We start from the raw sequence: 18,712 nt of genomic DNA on the forward strand, positions 1-18,712 counted from the left end.
ATATTTCTTTACTGAAATAAGAATGATTATTAAATGATTTGGTATCTTCAGTTTTTTCTTTCTTCTCAGCATTAGAGTTTCTAGTATACCAATTAAACACCCAAAATTGCCTAAGTCCAGATATATTTAAGGGTGAAAATGGAGAGCACACTAGGAGCAGAGAAGGAAAGAATTGTGACAGACCCAAGAGGCCACATTAAGTTTTGCACATCTGTAATGATTTTATACTTTCTGCATTTCTTTGCTGTGTCTAAGGTATTCTTTATTAACATACACAGATATTATATTTCTACTATTGAGTAAATTGATCTTCTCTGACGGAAGGGGAAGGGGAGCAGGCATCACATCATGTGGTGAGAGGAAGGAAGCAAGAAAGAGAGGAAAGAGGTGCCAGGCTCTTTTTAACAATCAGTTCTTGCGAAACCAATAGAGACAGATCTCACTAATTCCATCAAAGAGGGCACCACGCCATTCAGGATGGATCCATCCCCCTGATCCAAACACCTCCCACCCGGCCCCCCTCCAACACTGGCAATCAAATTTCAACATGAGATTGGGAGGGACAAATATACAACCTATGCCAATGAGTAAGGACAAAAGTGACTTTCAGGTGATATAGTGTAGCTTGGTGGATATTGATGCAGAGAAAAGTAAATCCAAATTTATGTAATAAAAAGACTAGTCCCTAATGACAGGCTACTCTACAGCAGAGGCAACATGGCATGACAGTGATTGAGAGCCTAACTCTGGTGGCTAATTTTCTGCATTCACATGAGAGAATTTACACTTATTTACTCTGTGATTTAGAACAAGTTACCTAATCTCTCTGTGACTCAGTTTCCTCCACTGTAAAATGAGAATAACAATTCTCCCTAGTCCATGGGTATGCTGAGACAAATTTCATTGCTTATGACATAAATGTTTGTTCCAGTTCTAACAAAAACTCTGCATGGAAAAGGCATTCTAAATGTTCCTATATAACTTGAGACATAAGTCAGTATATCAGGAAAGGTTATGAGGACTAGATTTTTACTTTGTGTGGCCTTCATACAGCAATAATGTATCAATATTTGTGGATATAAAATATTTAATTTCACCAAATGTCTTTCTAGCCTTGGGAGAAGTTTAATATTTTGTGTAGTCTGAGACTTTTGAGTATGACATCTGTTTCACAGATGTAAAATGCATTTGAATGAAAGTTCTTTGCTGCTCTAAGCTGCATTAACTTTGTTTCTGCCTAATTAACATGAACAAATCCTGATAAAGCCTTTTTGCTGGTCCATGTGTCACAATTAGAAATTAATCTGCTCCACTATTATGTAACATGAAGGCAGGATGCAGCAGTGGAAAGAACATGAAATTGAGAGTGTGAAAGGCTTCTGTTCCCATCCCGATTCTACCACTTACTAATAATAAGGTACACTTAGATAAGACGTCTCTCAACCTTTCTGAAATGGATTCTGCAAAGAACTAGGGATATAGAAAGAACAGATCAGACAAAACAAAATAGTGAAGGACATAAATTAACATTCATAAAACTCGCATATTTCCATATTAATATATTAGATATTTTCCACCTTGAAAGCATCAAGAGTGAAGAAAAATTCATGACTAGATTTAAAATAACCGCATCGCATAGTAAAGTGAGTGTATTCGTGGTTGTCCTAATATCCCAAACTTAATAACATTTTTTCACTAGGAATTTCTGAATGATAATGCCAAACATTTCTTCTATCAAGGAATACTCAATCACCATATGGTGACACACACAGTTCTGTAGTTTCTGCCCCACCCCACCCTTGGACATATGTTTTTAGGAATTGTTTGTCTCATTTGTTGGGGCCTGGTATGTGGTGCAGTCTCATCTCCACGTACCATAATTACCTTGGCACAGTAATACAATGTCATGACATTCAGTACTAATAATTAAATCCTACTTATGTTCTATAAGACGAAAACATTTACTGGAGGAATTTGAGACTCATATGAGCTCTTTGTGAGTAATATGGCTACAATGCACTTAAACTATTTATATACTACTAACATTAAAATGTTCTGCATTATTTATTGAGGGCCAACACTCTGCATGATTCAATACTCTTGTGCCGTTTTTGTACCAAAATCCTATAGATAAATATTAGTTTCTTCATTTTATAGATGAGCAAAAACATTTTATTTCTAATTTTTGTACTAAAAAATTATATTCATTTATTTGTTCAATAATTCACTTAACATATTTTAATGACATGTCATATGCATTACCTTGGGCAAGTTTTGGGGTAAAAAGGTGTTTAAAAGATACATAGACTGTGTTTTATTAAGATTACAATATATTTAATGGTTAAATTAAGAACAAAAATATACACAAAAATTATTTAAGAAGAATGCAAAATTCAAACAGAATATGAATATGTCCAAAATTTGCAGTACACACAATAACTCAGAAACATCCAGAAAACTTATAGATTCTCATGTTCTACAAGACGAGAATCCATTTTATGATCTGACAAAGGAACTCAAGTGTGCCCAAGCAGATGAGCACAGTATACTAAGGAGCAATAGAGTTTTAAATATTTATGTTTAAATACAGCTAAGTAGATAGGCTGCATTCAATAGGCATTGTGTATTTAATGAGATCCAATAATTATTCAGTTTTGTTTTTTTTTTTTTTTTTTTTTTTTTTTTTGAGACAGAGTCTCACTCTGTTGCCCAGGCTAGAGTGAGTGCCGTGGCGTCAGCCTAGCTCACAGCAACCTCAAACTCCTAAGCTCAAGCGATCCTCCTGTCTCAGCCTCCCGAGTAGCTGGGACTACAGGCATGCGCCACCATGCCCGGCTAATTTTTTCTATATATATTTTTAGCTGTCCATATAATTTCTTTCTATTTTTAGTAGAGGTGGGGTCTCGCTCTTGCTCAGGCTGGTCTCGAACTCCTGAGCTCAAACGATCCGCCCACCTCGGCCTCCCAGAGTGCTAGGATTACAGGCGTGAGCCACCGCGCCCGGCCTATTCAGTTTTAATCACAAAATAAATACATAAATTTAAAATATTTTATATGTCCGCATTTCCTAAAGTTCATTTTATTTAATTTAAACCACAGAATGTGACCAGGTATCTGCCTATAAAGGATTAATCTGGTGCTGGATAAGGAAGAATTTGTATGTAACAGAGGGAAAGGGAAATACCAATGAGGAAGTTACTGCAGTGTTTCAGCTGGAAGATGATGGCAAAGTAAGAGTGGAGAAATTTGAAAGGAAGAGAACCAGACAGATTTGAGATATGTTTTTGATGAGGGGTTGACAGGACTGACTAACAGACTGGGTTTAGGGAGAGGTGAGTGTGAAAGAGGTGTCAGATGTATTACTTGAACACCTGGGTGGGTGGAGGTATAATTACTGAAAAGAGGAGGCCAGAGAGAAACCAGCTATGAGCCACTGTTAGGGAAGAGACTTAGAGTCCAGTTTAATTCAGGTTAATTTTGAGATGGCAGCAAAGCCTCCAAGTGTATATATCCAGTCTATATTCAGTCTATATACCCTACAGGGATCTGAAGCTCAGAAAAGAGTTTGGGGTTATAAATATAAATCTCTAAATCATCACCAGACACAGCATGTCTAAAATGTCAGCTTCCTCATTTGAAAATGAGAGCGGCACCTCATGTGATAGCAAATATTAATATGTGCGAAATCCCAGGTACATCACATGGAGCCAGTATACAAACACAAATGTGTGGGCTCCCAGGGAGCCTAATGATATTCCTGCACTTTTATTTTCAAATACACACACACACACATACACACACATGCAAATCTATTCAACACATATTCAGTAGGGGCAAAAAAAATTTATCTTAATAAAAGTTGCGTGCTTTGTTCTTTATATTCAAAATGAGGAATGTATTGAGTGGATAATATTTATATTGTATGAGGACACATTAACGTTCTGGATTTGTCTTCCCATTAACAGCTTTCCCATCACTTGTAACTGGATGAGCCAGTCACTCATGCTCACTAAGTGGAAAGGTAACTTCTAGCAGTATCAGTCAAACCCTGTAGCAGCACATGACAGAATTTCTGTTTCACAGGAACAAAAACACAGTTCCAAACCCAATTGGCTTTCAGTTACAGAATTTGGAAAGTAATTATCTGACACAGCAGAAGCCAAACACTGTTCTATTTTTATTTTCCATTTCAAACTCCGAATGTGAATCAGATTTTCACAAGAAATGTGACAGATTTGGGAGGAAAAGAAGTAGATTTACTTATTCATTTACACTAGCGAAAGCAAGTCAATACTCTGAAAAATTCAGCAGGATGTGCCCCACTCTCCCACAGTGCTTGCTCCATTTTCACTGTATTTTGCGGTGTCCCAAAACAGATTATGTTGTGGGAAAAATATTAAGAAATTCAAAATTTATATATATATAAACTTTATACTACATAAATATATATATACACATATTTACCACATATAATGAGTAAACAGTAATCTGTCATTTTTCTGAATTTTAGTTGATTGGTTAATTTTATGAGTCAACTTGACTGCTCTAAGGGATGCCCAGATAGCTGGTAAAACATTATTTCTGGGTGTGTCTGTAAGGATATTCCCAGAAGAGATTAGCATTTGAATCAGTAGACCTTGTAAAGAAGATCTGCCCTCCCCAATGTAGCATATATATATATATATATATATATGACAAAGCTAGAATAAGAAATGATAAATGATACTGAATATATTGCCTGGTCTTTCCTCATAGGATTCAATCTATGCCCACCTTTCAGTATTCACTATGCTGCCAGATATCAAAATAATTCTCTAATTATGTTTAACCAATACCAGTACTGGAGAAAGATGTTTTCCTCACTCAAACTCTAACTATGATGTACAGTGTATTAATAGAACTTGGTTTCATCTTCACACACACAAGACAATGTTTAGCATTAATAAAATCAATTTATGTTATAGTCTTATTTAGCATGTCTGCAAAATAGGTTTTCACTGTTCATATTTGGAGAAAATTGAAGAGAAGCCTGATTGAGGGTCTCCAGTTATTTAGTAGACTTGTAGTTGTTGAATTTCTGGGAAAACTAAATAAGTTATAGGACTTAAGAGGGTAGCATTTGACATAGTTCAAATTGGGGTCTGTTTTATCTTTATGCAGTATCCGTTATTGAGTCAGCACAGGGAATTTGTAAACACAAAGCCAGGGTAATGTTACACTTTTTAAAATTTGAAAGCCCTAAGAAGCTTTCTGCTGAATAGTATTCCACTAGTCTTTAGAAAAATGAAATTTTTATTAACGAGTTATTTCTAAGTGTAGGGTAACCTTTTTGAAAATAGAACTTTGCTGCCACTCTAAATACATAATAGGAAAGGATAGTTGATGCTCATTGGCATAAGTTTAAAGTGACCTCCTTCACTTCCAGGCAAACTATTACAGTGAGGTTTGACTCTGAAATATCTTAATGATAAGTACCTTTACCAAGAATCTAAGGGTTAATGGCAACAAAAAGGTCTGTTTTTTCATATACAGACCATCCCTGACTTACAGTGGTTTGGCTTACAATTTTTTGACCTCACAATGGTGTTAAACCATTAAAATTTCCATGTAATGTACAATGTTCGATACATTATACAAGATATTCCACACTTTATTTTAAAATAGGCTTTATGTTAGATGACTTTTCTCAACTTTAGGCTAATGTAATTGTTCTGAGCATGTTTAAGGTAGGCTAGGCTAAGCCATGATGTTTGACAGGTTTGGTGTATTAAATGCATCTTTGATTTATGGTATTTTCAACTTACAATGGCTTTATCGAGATGTAACCCCATCATAAATTGAGGAGCAACTGTATTATTAAAATCTGAAGGGATAGAGAAGATTGGAAGAGAGATGCTTAAACACTAGCTGCAATGGCTGTGCAATAACTACATCTTGGAAATGATAGAACATAATAAATGTGAAGGATGTACCCACACAGGATATTTATGAAAGAATTTTGTCATAATTTATCTTGCTTCAGATTAACAAGTAAAAGTCTTACTGAATATGCAAAATAAAAAATAACCAAATGGAAATTATAGGAGAGAAAAACAAAATAGCGAAAACATTGCTTGATATGTTGAATACAGTGAAGATGACAGAGAATAAAGTTGGTTAACTTGAGGACAGAACAATAAAGCTCATTCAATCTGGAAAACTGAAAGGAAAAAATAGGTCTTGGGGACACAAGGAACTATAACAAATGTTCAACACTTGCATTACTGAAATTCTAGAAGGAAGTGGGGAAACACTGAGGCCAGTTTTAAGGAAATAATAGGTGAAAACTTCCCAGACTTGGTGAAAGACACACCCTATAGATCCAAGAAGCTGAGAGGATCCCAAATAGGTTAAACTCAAACAAATCCACACCAAGATTTAGCATAATTAATCTTTTGAAAACTAAACGTAAGAAAAAAATTCCTCAAAGCAGCCAGAGAGAACACTTTCCCCCTAAGATCAGGAACAGGGCAAAAATGTCTGTTCTAATCACTTTTATCCAACCTAACACTGTAACTTCTAGCCAGTACAGCAATAAGAAAATAAAAATAAATAAAAATACATTCAGATCATAAAGATAGAAATACAATTATCCCTATTTTTAGAAGACATTATTTCTTACGTGGAAAAACCTAAGCAATCTACAAAGCAAACAATCCAAAACCAAACCAAAACAGACAAACAAGTAAAATAAACCTCCCTACAAATAATGAGTTTAGTAAGTCAGTAGGATAGAAGATCAACAAACATAAATCAATATTAGCAATCAACATTCAGAAACAAATTAAAACAATAGCATTTACAATCACTACGAATAGATTCATAAACTTAATAACACGTAATAAAACATGCACAGGATGGTTTATGCATTGGATGCTAAAAATTACAAAATGCTGATGAAAGAAATGAAAGTCAAACCAAATAAATGAAAACATCATGTTCATTAACTGGAATATTCAAGATAGGAAAATATAATTTCTTTCAAGTCTATAGGTTTAATGCAATGCCTATCAAAATCCCAGCAAATTTTTTATGGACATAGAAAGCCTATTTAGCAAATTAGTACAACTTCTATGGAAAATAGTATAGAGATTTCTCAAAGAACTAAAAGTAGACCTACATTGAATCCACCAATCCCTTCTGGTTATTTACCCAAAGGAAAATAAATCATTTTATCAAATAGACACTTGCACATGAATGTTTATTGCAGCACAATTCACAATTGCAAAAATGTGGAATCAACCTATGTATCCATCAATTCGCATGCAGATTAAAAAATATGGTATATGTACACTGTGGAGTACTACTCAGCCATAAAAAAGACTAATTATGTTCTCTATGGCTCTCTATATTTCCTCCAATGAATATTTATTACTTTTGTAATAAACAAAACAATTTTCACACCAAAAAAAATTAATTAATACCTTTTGCAACAATGTGGATGGAACTAGAGACCATTCTCCTAAGTGAAATTTCTCAAGAATGGAAAAACAAACACCACACATATTCACTATTAAATGGGAACTAACCGATGAGCACACATGCACAGAGGGAAGTAAAACTCAGTGGAAAGCAACAGAATGGAAGGGTGGGTAATAAACCAACCTGATGGTACTATGAACACTATTTGGGTGACAGCCACACCTATGCTCAAGCATTACAAAAATGATCCATGTAACCTAAAACATTTGTACACCCTTAATATTTTTGAATAAATTTAAAAAAATTCTATAGAAATACACAGGCCTCAAATTAATTAAAACTAAAAAATGGAAAGTAATCATAGCCTATCTATAGTGAATATGTACATAAATAAACATTTCAGTATTTTACATGACTTAAAAAGGCATTCAAGAGAAGAACTACAAGGAGAAAACTAAATGGGGAGAAGGAAAAATGAAGTAGGATTAGGGTAAGCCATTAGACTCTCACAAACCATACCAGGAAATCAAGATAAAGTCGACTCCAGTTAAAACAAAATAACTAAATTATTACAGATTGTTTTTTATCTGTAAGAAAGGGCTGTGAGTAGGGAATGGTAGGGAAGAAGGGATAAGTCAATTTTGTTAGAACTGCTTCTGTACTATTTGATTTGCCTACTATGTGCATGTATTATATCAGTAAAAATAGAAACTAACATAACAACATAATAAAGGTGGCACAAAGATGTATGTAGAGAAAAAAAATCAACCCTCATTCTCATGTAAAATATCTTTTGTAAAGAAGAAGAACATTTTCATTTGGAAATTTCACCCTCAGCATTGCTCAAGGCCATGTAAAAGATTAAGTCCATGTATGTTGTATTAAGATGATCATACAGGTGTCAGTTATTGAAACAAAATAGTAATTTCTAATAGTCAAAAGGTCCATGTCACTTTGCTCAAGGTACCCTTATATATCATACTATTTAGTAAAATGAATCTATAAACTCAGTGTTCTCAATGTAAGATACTAATTTAGGATAATTTTCATTGCTTTAAAAATACTGATATCAGAGCCCTATTTTTACATTTCCTGATTTAGTTGATTTGATATGCAATCTAAGCTTCAAGATTTCAAAAAACTCCCTACATTTCTAATATTTAAAGAAGGTTGAAAACTACAGACACTACCCATTGATATTTGTCCCTTAGTAATATATACCAGATAAGAGCTTTGCTTTGAATATATTAACCCAAATTTAGCATATACTTATCTCTTTGTTTTCAGCATTTCTTATAGACACAAAGAAAACTACAACTGTAAAGTATAGTATAGAAAACAACTGTACAAATTAACAGCTCTCCGTAAAGACTCTTTGGTCTGTCACAGCTGCATTGCATATTCACACTCCTCCCCTTAGAAACATGCAAATATTTACTTAATGTTGCTCTTCTGAAAATAATTGATATGTAATTAGATATTATTTTACCCTTCTCTCTCTAAATGCTTACAAAAATAGTAACAAAATTGAAAACTCCCCATGGTCAATTTAATTGAGTGAACACTAATAACAGGGTTGAATTAACAAGAATAACAATGGCAAACCTAGATTAAGAATGAAAAAAAACCAGCATAAACTCATAAGATATATGTGAGAGGAAAATGTAATTCCAAGCAACATATACATCTCTCTTATAGCATTTCCTTTCTGCTTAGTGTTCTTTTATTTTAATTAGAAATAGTTTATACTGTCTTGAATACTATAAACATGTTTAATACTTCTCATAATTTTGATATAACAATAGAAAGAACCCATGCATGCAAAGTAGCTAATGAACTGAACAAGCAATTACCAAGCAGACAAGATGTTCCAGAACAAGTTTATGAATCATTACTTTTAGTTTTATATATATAACCTGATAAGGAAAATCCCTTTCTTCAAAACAACTTGGTGGACACTGAAGTAAATTCAAAAAAATTAAAAAATGATGGTGACCTCTAATTATATTGAGGTTCTGTTTACTTTAAAATAATGATGAATTATATTGCATATATCTCAGAGGCATAATGGATAAAATAAAATAATGAAGGAAAAGTCGAATATATTAAAGTTTCCCATACAGTAAAACATGGGCTCTACTAACTAAATGCCAAGAGCACCACACTCCTAGTGGTTAAATCAAATTGTAGGAATGCACGAGGGCCTGGATGAACCCCTGGCCTTTTTGCCTTTCTAGGCCCTTTTGTCAATTAAAAAGTAAATATGATTTATAAGAGTACTGATATAAAGACTAATATAATGCCAGCTGAATGATATTTATTTTTCATTTTTTATTCTGATAAAAATGAATTAAAACATTTTCCTAAGCCTTTTAGGCCCTAGTGACTATGCCAACTCCAACTAATTAGACAAGTTGACCCTGGGAAAAAATGTCACCAGATATTGCCAGATGTGCTCTACTGTCAAAGTCGCCTCTGAGCACCATTGATAGACATACACACATGCACACACACATAAGTGGGTGGGTATATCTGCATGGTAATATAAAGTTCACAATGTGGATAAACATAAAAACTGTGCCCATAACGTGTATTGTTTTTCACTGGTGACCTTTAAAAAATTGTCAGAGTAACATTAAGAAATGCATTTGTTAATTTAAACATTTGTTAAATAATTCAAATAAAGTATCACTCATTCTCTAAAAATATTATTAACCATAATGATATCTGAATTATTAAAAAAAAACTCCTAAGGCAATGTAAATTAAATGTAATATACACAAAATAACAGTTTTTTGTTATGCATTCAGTTCCATATGGGACTGGATCTAAATAGTTAAATTTCCATGGTGACTACTGAAAGAGTTCTATATTCAAATAGAACTATGTGCCACAATTAATTTTACATGACATCATGTCATCATGTTGTCATTTGTACAAAATTCAAATGTCATGTTTTGATACAAGAGCTTTTCTATTTCAAAGAAGCTATGATAAAAATGTTTATAAAGTTATCATCTTGACAATGTTAGATGACAACTGGGACCTATCCTTGTTGTGCTTTTATTTTAATTCAGAGTTTATGATAACATTAAAGCTATCATTTTTTTTTCTGAAGAGCTTGAAACTTTCCATTTCCTATTTCATGAAGTGTTCTCTCTTTAACCTGAAAATCATTTATTTAATTTGAAAATACAGTACTTCATATTAAAAGAGATTTGAAGGTTATCTTCTAAATAATGAAAAATATAGAATAATGTCAAGAATAGTGATGATGATAGCGGAATTTCATACATCATATACAGGAAAGTGATTTTCATTAAAGAATCAGATATCTTAAATTTTGTTCTTTGACATTTTAACCAATCCTATGAACATGAAGAGGTCACTTAAGCATTTTGAGCATCGTTGCCTTCTATTACTAGAGGAATTCAGCAAAATGATTTCTTAGTCTCTTTATATTGCTGGAATTTCTTCCTTATCCTCTCTATGTTTGTTGTTGCTATTGTTTAATAAAGCAAATCTTATGTAATTATCTGCATTCTATATATATCTACCCACACACGCATAGCATGCAGGTAGGGAGGAGAGTGAAAATGATAGAATTTTAGTAACCAAGTTCTTAATAAATGTAAGCAATTTCTTCAATATATTATGGTCTATATCTAGGGAAATTCTAGCAGATTTTAGCAGATCTACCATAAAGATAGTAAAGTGAAGATACAGAATATATTTCCTTTCTTTATTCAGAAAAAAATTAAGTTTTTTAAACTTTTGTTAGCAACTCTATCTTTAATGTTAATATAGCCAAAACCTAACGTAACATTGTTAATAGATTAGATTGTTTTAATCTAAAACATGCTGCTAATTAGGAACACACTTTTTGGCCGCTTACCTCTTGTTTATGATTTTTATTATCATTCTCTTTAATTATCAAATAGTACAATGTAGACAAGACCCACTTATAGATATTGTGGCATAAACATAGTTTCCTTCCTTTCTTAAAGAAGAATGGCCAGTTAAAGAAGTCTTCAAGGAAGTTTTTTAAAATGAAAATAATATGTATTTATAGAGCACAACATCTAGCTAATCACAAACGGTTAGCACTTAAAATATATAAAACGTATTGCCAGTAGCTTTACTGTAGCAAAATAGACATAATTTTAAATGTATCTCTTTAATTAAATTATATCAATTACATATGTTTAAAAGTTTCTAACATGTTACCCTTAAGAATCATCACACTTTCCAATTATAACCTGCATATCTAAGAGATATTCTACTGATAAATATGTGACATATATGCAGTATGGTCAATACCATAGAGTATTACTCAGCTTTAAGAAATAATGGGGATATAGAATCTCTTATGTTCTCCTGGATAGAGTTGGAACCCATTCTACTAAGTGAAGTATCTCAAGAATGGAAAAACGAGCACCACATGTACTCACCATCAAAATGGTTTCACTGATCATCACCTAAGAGCACATTCAAGAATAACATTAATTGGGTGACGGGCAGATGTGGGGCATGGAGGGGATGGGTGTATACATACATAATGAGTGCGATGAGCACTGTCCAGGGGATGGACACGTTTGATGCTCTGACTCAGGGGGGTAGGGAGGCAAGGGCAATATACGTAACCTAAACTTTTATACCCCCACAATATGCTGAAATAATAATAAAAATAATAAAAAAATTAAAAAATAAAATAACATAAAAATAGCAACTCAAATAAAAAATAAACAATGAAATACTGTATAATCCACACCCACACATCCCTAAAAAAAAGAAAGAAAGAAATGGGCAATGGAACTGAACAAACATTTCTCAAAAGAAGTCATACCAATGGCTAATAAATACATGAAAAATAATCAATATCACTAATCATTAGGTAGGAAGATTCAGATTAAAACCACAATGAGATAGTATCTCATACCTGTTAGAATGGCTTTTACCAAAAATACAAAAGGCAGCAAGTATTAGTAAGTATGTGGAAGAACGGGAATCTTTGAACATATTTGTTAGGAATATAAATTAGTATAAATATATGGAAAAGAATATGGAGGTTCCTCAAAAAAAATAAAAACAATAGAATTACTATATGATCCAGCAATCCCACTTCCAGGCATTTATCCAAAAGATTTCATTCAGTATGTTGAAGAGATATCCACATACCCATTTTTATTGTAGCACTATTTATAATAGTCGAGTTATGAAATCAACCTAAGTATCCATCAAGGGATGAATGGATAAAGAAAAAATGGCACATACACAAAATGAAATACTATTGAGTCATAAAAGGAGAAAAAATTCTGTTATTTGCAACAACATGGATGGAAATGGAGAACATTAAACTACGTGAAATAAACTAAATACCCAAAGACAACTATTCCATATTCTCACTTGTATGTGAAATCTAAAACAATTGAACATAGAACCAGAGAGTGGAATAGTAGTTACAGAAGCCAGAGAGGAGTGGAGTGGGAAGAATTGGGAGATAATAATCAAAGGATGAAACGCCTAAGTCAGACAGAGGGAATAAGTTTGACTTTTGTAAAAATTAATTACACAGCATGATGCATACAGCTAATAATTGAGTTCTGTACACCTCAATATCACTAAAAGAGTAAATTTGTAATGTTCATCACAAAATTAGTTCAATACTTGAGGTGATGAGTATGTTAATTAACTTAATTTAATGTCTCCACATTGTACTCAAAAATTACAACACCATTTTGTACCCCATAACTAACACAACTGTAATTTGTCAATATACGACAAATTTTTTAAAAAGATAAAAAAACTAAAAAAAACTATATTGAAATTATAAATTTCTATGAAACAAAACATTAAGAATAAAGTCGAAAAAGATAAATGGCAATGACAAAAATTATGAATAACTTATATAACTGACAAAGAACAATTGTACCCATTATATGAAGAACTACTAGTATTGATAAGTTAAAGACTAGAAAAAGAATATAAAATGAAGAAGAGCCATGAAGAGATAGTTAATAATAAAGAAATACTCATATCTTCCCCAAATAGAAAAAGATCGGTATCCCTCAGAATAAGAGATGGTTATAATACACACTCTCTGTGGCATGGGAACACTTATAATTTTGATGCAAATGGTACAAAAGTGATTTATGTAACCAAAATGTTTGTACCCCCATAATCTTCTAAAATAAAATAAAAAATAAATAAAAATAAAAAGTTATTCACAAAAAATAAGAGAAATGCAAATTTAAAGTAGACAGAAATCATATTTGCAAAATTCCAACTTTTACAACCCCATCTGTTGGCATCTATGTAGAGAAAAGGTCAATCATATACATCAGTGATAGAGGGAAATACTACAACACCTATGGAGGGGTATCTACTGATATCTACCAAAATTACATTTATTCATCTTTGAATCAGATCCCACTTCCAGAAATCTCTCCTACAGATATATGTAAATGCATGCTACATACTCTTGTACAAGCACATTCTGTACATTATTGCATGTAATAATGACAAAATAACAATAAAAATAAATAAGCACTTATTAAATTAACTATGGAGGAGGGGTGAGGATACATCAATGAAAGTGGTACAGTAAGGACCTCCAAAACCTCTCTCACCATCAATAAAAGCACTGACCAATGAGCGAGATTTTTATTTCGGTTATTTCAAATAATTATCACAACCATTAACATGGCCACCAAAGCTTATAGTTTGTGGCACATTTTTCAGTGAATTACCACATTTGATTATTGCACTAGACACTGTGATAGGTACTGTGTGTATAAAGATGACATAGTTTCAGAACCTGCTTTCAAGACATTCACTGTATATTTGGTGAGGCAGACATTTTACGAAGGGGCTCAGAAACATCTGTAAATGACTAATACTGAATATTTTTAACTTTGTGGGCCTTACCTTCCCTGCTGAAACTACTCAATTCTGCCATTGTGGCATAAAATCTGCCATAGATAATACATTAATAAGTGAGTGCAGCTCTGTTCTAATAAAACATTATTTATGGACACTAAAATTTAAATTTAATATAGTTTCCTTCCAGGTGTCACAAAATATTATTTTCTTTCATTTTTACCAAAAATTTAAAAAGGAAAAATTTTGTTTGTAGGCAATACAAAAACAGGTAATGAGTTAGCTTTGACACACAGGATGTAGTTTACCTGATCTCTGATATAAACCATAAACCAAACTTTGTAATGTACTTCAATTAGTATTAAAAATGTGAACAGTATGTTTTCGTTTTTCATGTAAGGAAACAAAGATGAAGGAAATTAAAGAGGCTTGTCAGTTGTAACACAGAGAGTAAATAGAGAAGCTATAATTCAAACCCATCTTTACTCACTAATTATTATTGTCTCATGAAGACAATGAGTCTACTCCAATGATGGTTATAATGACATAAATTGTAGGATGTGTGTAACACCTTAAATAAAATTATATTCTTACTCATAATGGGGTTCATTCAGCACTGTTCAACTTTTGAAAAATGAAATATAGACTCACTAGTCCATGTTAATTTTACATGATAATTGGAAAAGAGGAAACAAATTGTTTTAAAATTATAATGGCTAATTACCATATACAGCCATGTATCACTTAACAATAGAAATATGTCCTGAGAAATGTATCTTTAGGAGATTTTGATGTGTGAACATCATAGGATGTACTTACACAAACCTAGATGGTATAGCCCAATACTCAAACACAGGATATACGGTGTGTAGCGGATTGTACCTCAGCTACAAATCTGTACAGCATGTCACTGTACTGAAAACTCTAGACAATTGTAACACAAAGGTGTCTGTGTATCTAAACATAAAAACTTGGTGCAGTAAAAATTTGGTCCTATAGCTGAACATATATATGATCCCTCATTGAGGGAAACATCATTATATGATGCATGACTAATTTGTTCCAGGAGGAAATGAATTACTGTCTAACAAATGTTCTCTTATTATTTCCTTACCCTAATAACTTCAGTTATTTTAAAAGATCTTTAACAAGTGATCAGATCCATGAGATATATCCCTATGCTGGTTAGTATACTTTATCCCTCATGGCAATTACATTCTGAAAAAAAAAAGTATAGATTACTTGTAGTATATTTATAGATAGATTATATTATTTTTATATATGTGTTTGTGTGTATGTGCCTGTGTGTGTGAGTGTAAAATTTGCCATTTATTATTAGAAACTGCTCTATGATCATGGCCTTAGCAACATATACATAACTTAGCACTGAATAGTATATATTGACTAATGTCAACAAAATGAATTCTCTCATAATAAAGCCAATCATTGAGAGTTTAAAAATTATCAGAAATATAAAAGAAACCGGTATGTACCAAAATACTTAGGCTTCAGCTCTTATTAAAAGTCTAGTAAATATTTTATAATGTAAAATATAAAAACATAAGATATAAAAAATTATAATTACAAGCTCAAGGATAATTTGAAATAAACAAATCTTATGCATCTATAAAACACATTCTTTTAAGATTAGAACTGCAATTTATCATGATTATTTTATTTCTGCTGACAAAATCCCTACTAGCCTGTCTGTAGTAAAGAGGGGTAAAGGAGATAATTTTCAGCTTTTGGGGGGTATCCCATTTCATGTTCATAGTAATTATAATAATGTTATTTTTTTATTCAGGAGTGCTATGAAAATATAAAAATGATTCATTATGAGTGCATTTATGAGATATAAGTTCATTTTCTAAGCAAATTAAAATAATGGCACAGAGGGGCATCAATTTAAGCATATAGTAATTGCTGAGCTTTGCAATTTTTACTTTTTAATTTTTATACTTATGTATGTATGTGCATGGGAGTGCATGGGAGTGAGGGAAAAAAAATCTGTACAATTAAGTTAGCATCGCTCATAAAGGCAAATTAGCAAAAAGCAAAAAGACTCTGAGTGACGGGACCCTAAGACAGATAGGGGAATAAGAGGACCACATCCTTAGGTGTGACCCTTTATATCTGGCCATTTATTCATCAACACTACAGACAATAAAATGGATAACAATTCCACAGAACCTCCACAAACCTGAATAGCATCACAAACCTCCAACACCTCCTGATCTGTTCACTGGCACCATATGTTCATGCAATTCCAGAAGGAGTGCTGAGACTTGATCTTCCTACTGAGGCTTCATCTTTTACTAAAACTAGGTGAGCCAAAAAAAGCAAGAAGTTGTCCGACCTTTCCCTTCTCCTTTCTAGAAAATTTTGTTTCTGTTTTTTGGTTAGACTAAAATGACAAAAAATATGCATAACAAAATATTTTTAATAATAAAATATTATTTTCTCTTGATTTACTCTAAAAGGGACTATTTTTTTCGGTCCTTTTGTGTGCTATTTTTCAAAGATTGAAAGGATTATAAAAAAGGATTTTGAAGTTCATCACAAAAATAATTTTCTGGTAATACAATATATTTTGTGGATAGTGCATTTTTTAAAATTTACTTCATGGAATACTTGGTAGGGGGAAAACATACAATGGAGATGAATCTTGTGTCTTATTTTAATATGTGTATGAGAAAATGATAGAATTGTTTAAGATCTTTTTGTTTCGTATTCTGACTCCATGGTTCCTGTCTTGGATAGAAAATACAGCTGTAACCCAGTCCCTGTTGGACAAGGGGTGGAACAGATGGCTTGTGATCCTGCACTGCCTACACATTAGGGAAGCACCACGATTTAGATGGAGTACTATTTTTTTTTTTTAGTACTAACAGTGCTAAAGTGAGAATAAATAGTCAATCAGGGAGATGTGAGCCAGTGAGCCTTGTAGTCACAGAGATTCCATTGCTGTACTTGCTGTTTCTCCCATAGGTACTGAACAAATCCAAGTGTGGCTGCTTCCAAAGATCAGTAATTAATCAGGAGACGGCCTCTCCACTTCCCACTCTGTTCTCTACCCTAGAGCCTGGGTGACACATGCTTAATCTCTCCCATGTTACTGAGTATACAATTTCTTAAGCATTTTGATAAGCCATTACATTTTCTTGTCTGCATTTTTGAGGAAAAGGAAACTTAATCTGAAATTACTAGGCATTTTGTCAATTTCTTTGAGAATTTAATAAAGTCTGTATAGCTAGTGCATACTAAATCTATTTAAATATACAAACATTTTATGGAACTTAATTTTGGGAATTGGAAAAATATCTATGTGATTTTAAGGGCTGATAAATAAGAATAGATCTCCGTAATAATTAACAGAAATGCATTAGATATCATGAAGGAGTGTCTTCTTTTTAGTCTCATGTATACTAGCAATAGAGTAAAAATAGCAAATATCAATACCAACAAATGACATTGTGGATTACAATATACCTTCAAGATAATAAAGACGAAAATTTCTTATTTAATTGTGCGCTCAGTGAAGTCTTCCCAACTTACACTACAGAACAGAAAAAACAATATGCCGGTAAAGAACATTCAGTAGGGTACTTACAGACAAATGTTAAGAGAGGTGTCACATGATGGATAATGTTCCTCCTTTTACAATTCTTATTTTGAGCTCTCTAGTACAAGTTTTAATAACATTTTCTATAATATAATTCACTTTGTGTTTCGTGTCTCTTCAAATCCTACTCTAACTCTACCTTCACCTCACCCACAATTTCCCAGCAGAGGAAAAAACAAAACATTAAACAAATACTTACTTTTCCAACATATTGAGGATCTGGTCCCATGTGTTCTTCTAAAACAAAGAACTGATTCCATACCCATCCCCTTTTGGGACGATGGTGGACTTCGGTTTCACCTTCAGCGTGTTTGGTTTGGTTTCTGGTCACCTTGACGGAGCTGTGGTGAGCAGTTCCATAACACCTCTGCACAAAACAGAGACACACTAGGACTGGACAGATGCAAGATGTGCTCGTAATTTTCATTGTAAGATAACTTTCCAGTTCACAGTTTTCCTTCTTTTCCTTGTCAGCTACAAAGGCTTAGTGAGCATTCAAGAGAGCAGCCAAAGCATCTTTTGGAAGGACAGTCCAAAGTAAATTGTTTCGTGTGTCCATGATTTAACTGCCCATCAGGGAAAGGTCAAACCATATTTACATCCTGAAACACTTGGAAAATCAAAGCTGTAGTCGTCTGAATCCAAGTCTTCACAGTAGGTGAACACAGGCAAACATTTTCAACCTAATGGAAAAAGAGAAAATTATATACATTAAAAAAAACAGCCATTTTAACTATTTGCTCTGAATAC

General features: G+C 32.8%; 1 protein-coding gene across 3 annotated transcripts in view; it reads right to left on the reverse strand.

Moving 5' to 3' along the window:
- CDH18 (cadherin 18) overlaps positions 1 to 18,389 on the reverse strand; it is a 202,850-nt gene extending 184,461 nt beyond the window's left edge. For all 3 annotated transcript variants that reach the window (XM_069492575.1, XM_069492577.1, XM_069492576.1), the window contains exon 1: positions 18,162 to 18,389. In XM_069492575.1, coding sequence (XP_069348676.1) covers positions 18,162 to 18,389 — 228 coding nt within the window. The remainder of the gene's footprint in view (positions 1 to 18,161) is intronic.
- Positions 18,390 to 18,712: the final 323 nt, after the last annotated feature.

Source organism: Eulemur rufifrons, chromosome 17, assembly GCF_041146395.1.
Source record: "Eulemur rufifrons isolate Redbay chromosome 17, OSU_ERuf_1, whole genome shotgun sequence".
Lineage (NCBI taxonomy): Eukaryota > Metazoa > Chordata > Mammalia > Primates > Lemuridae > Eulemur > Eulemur rufifrons.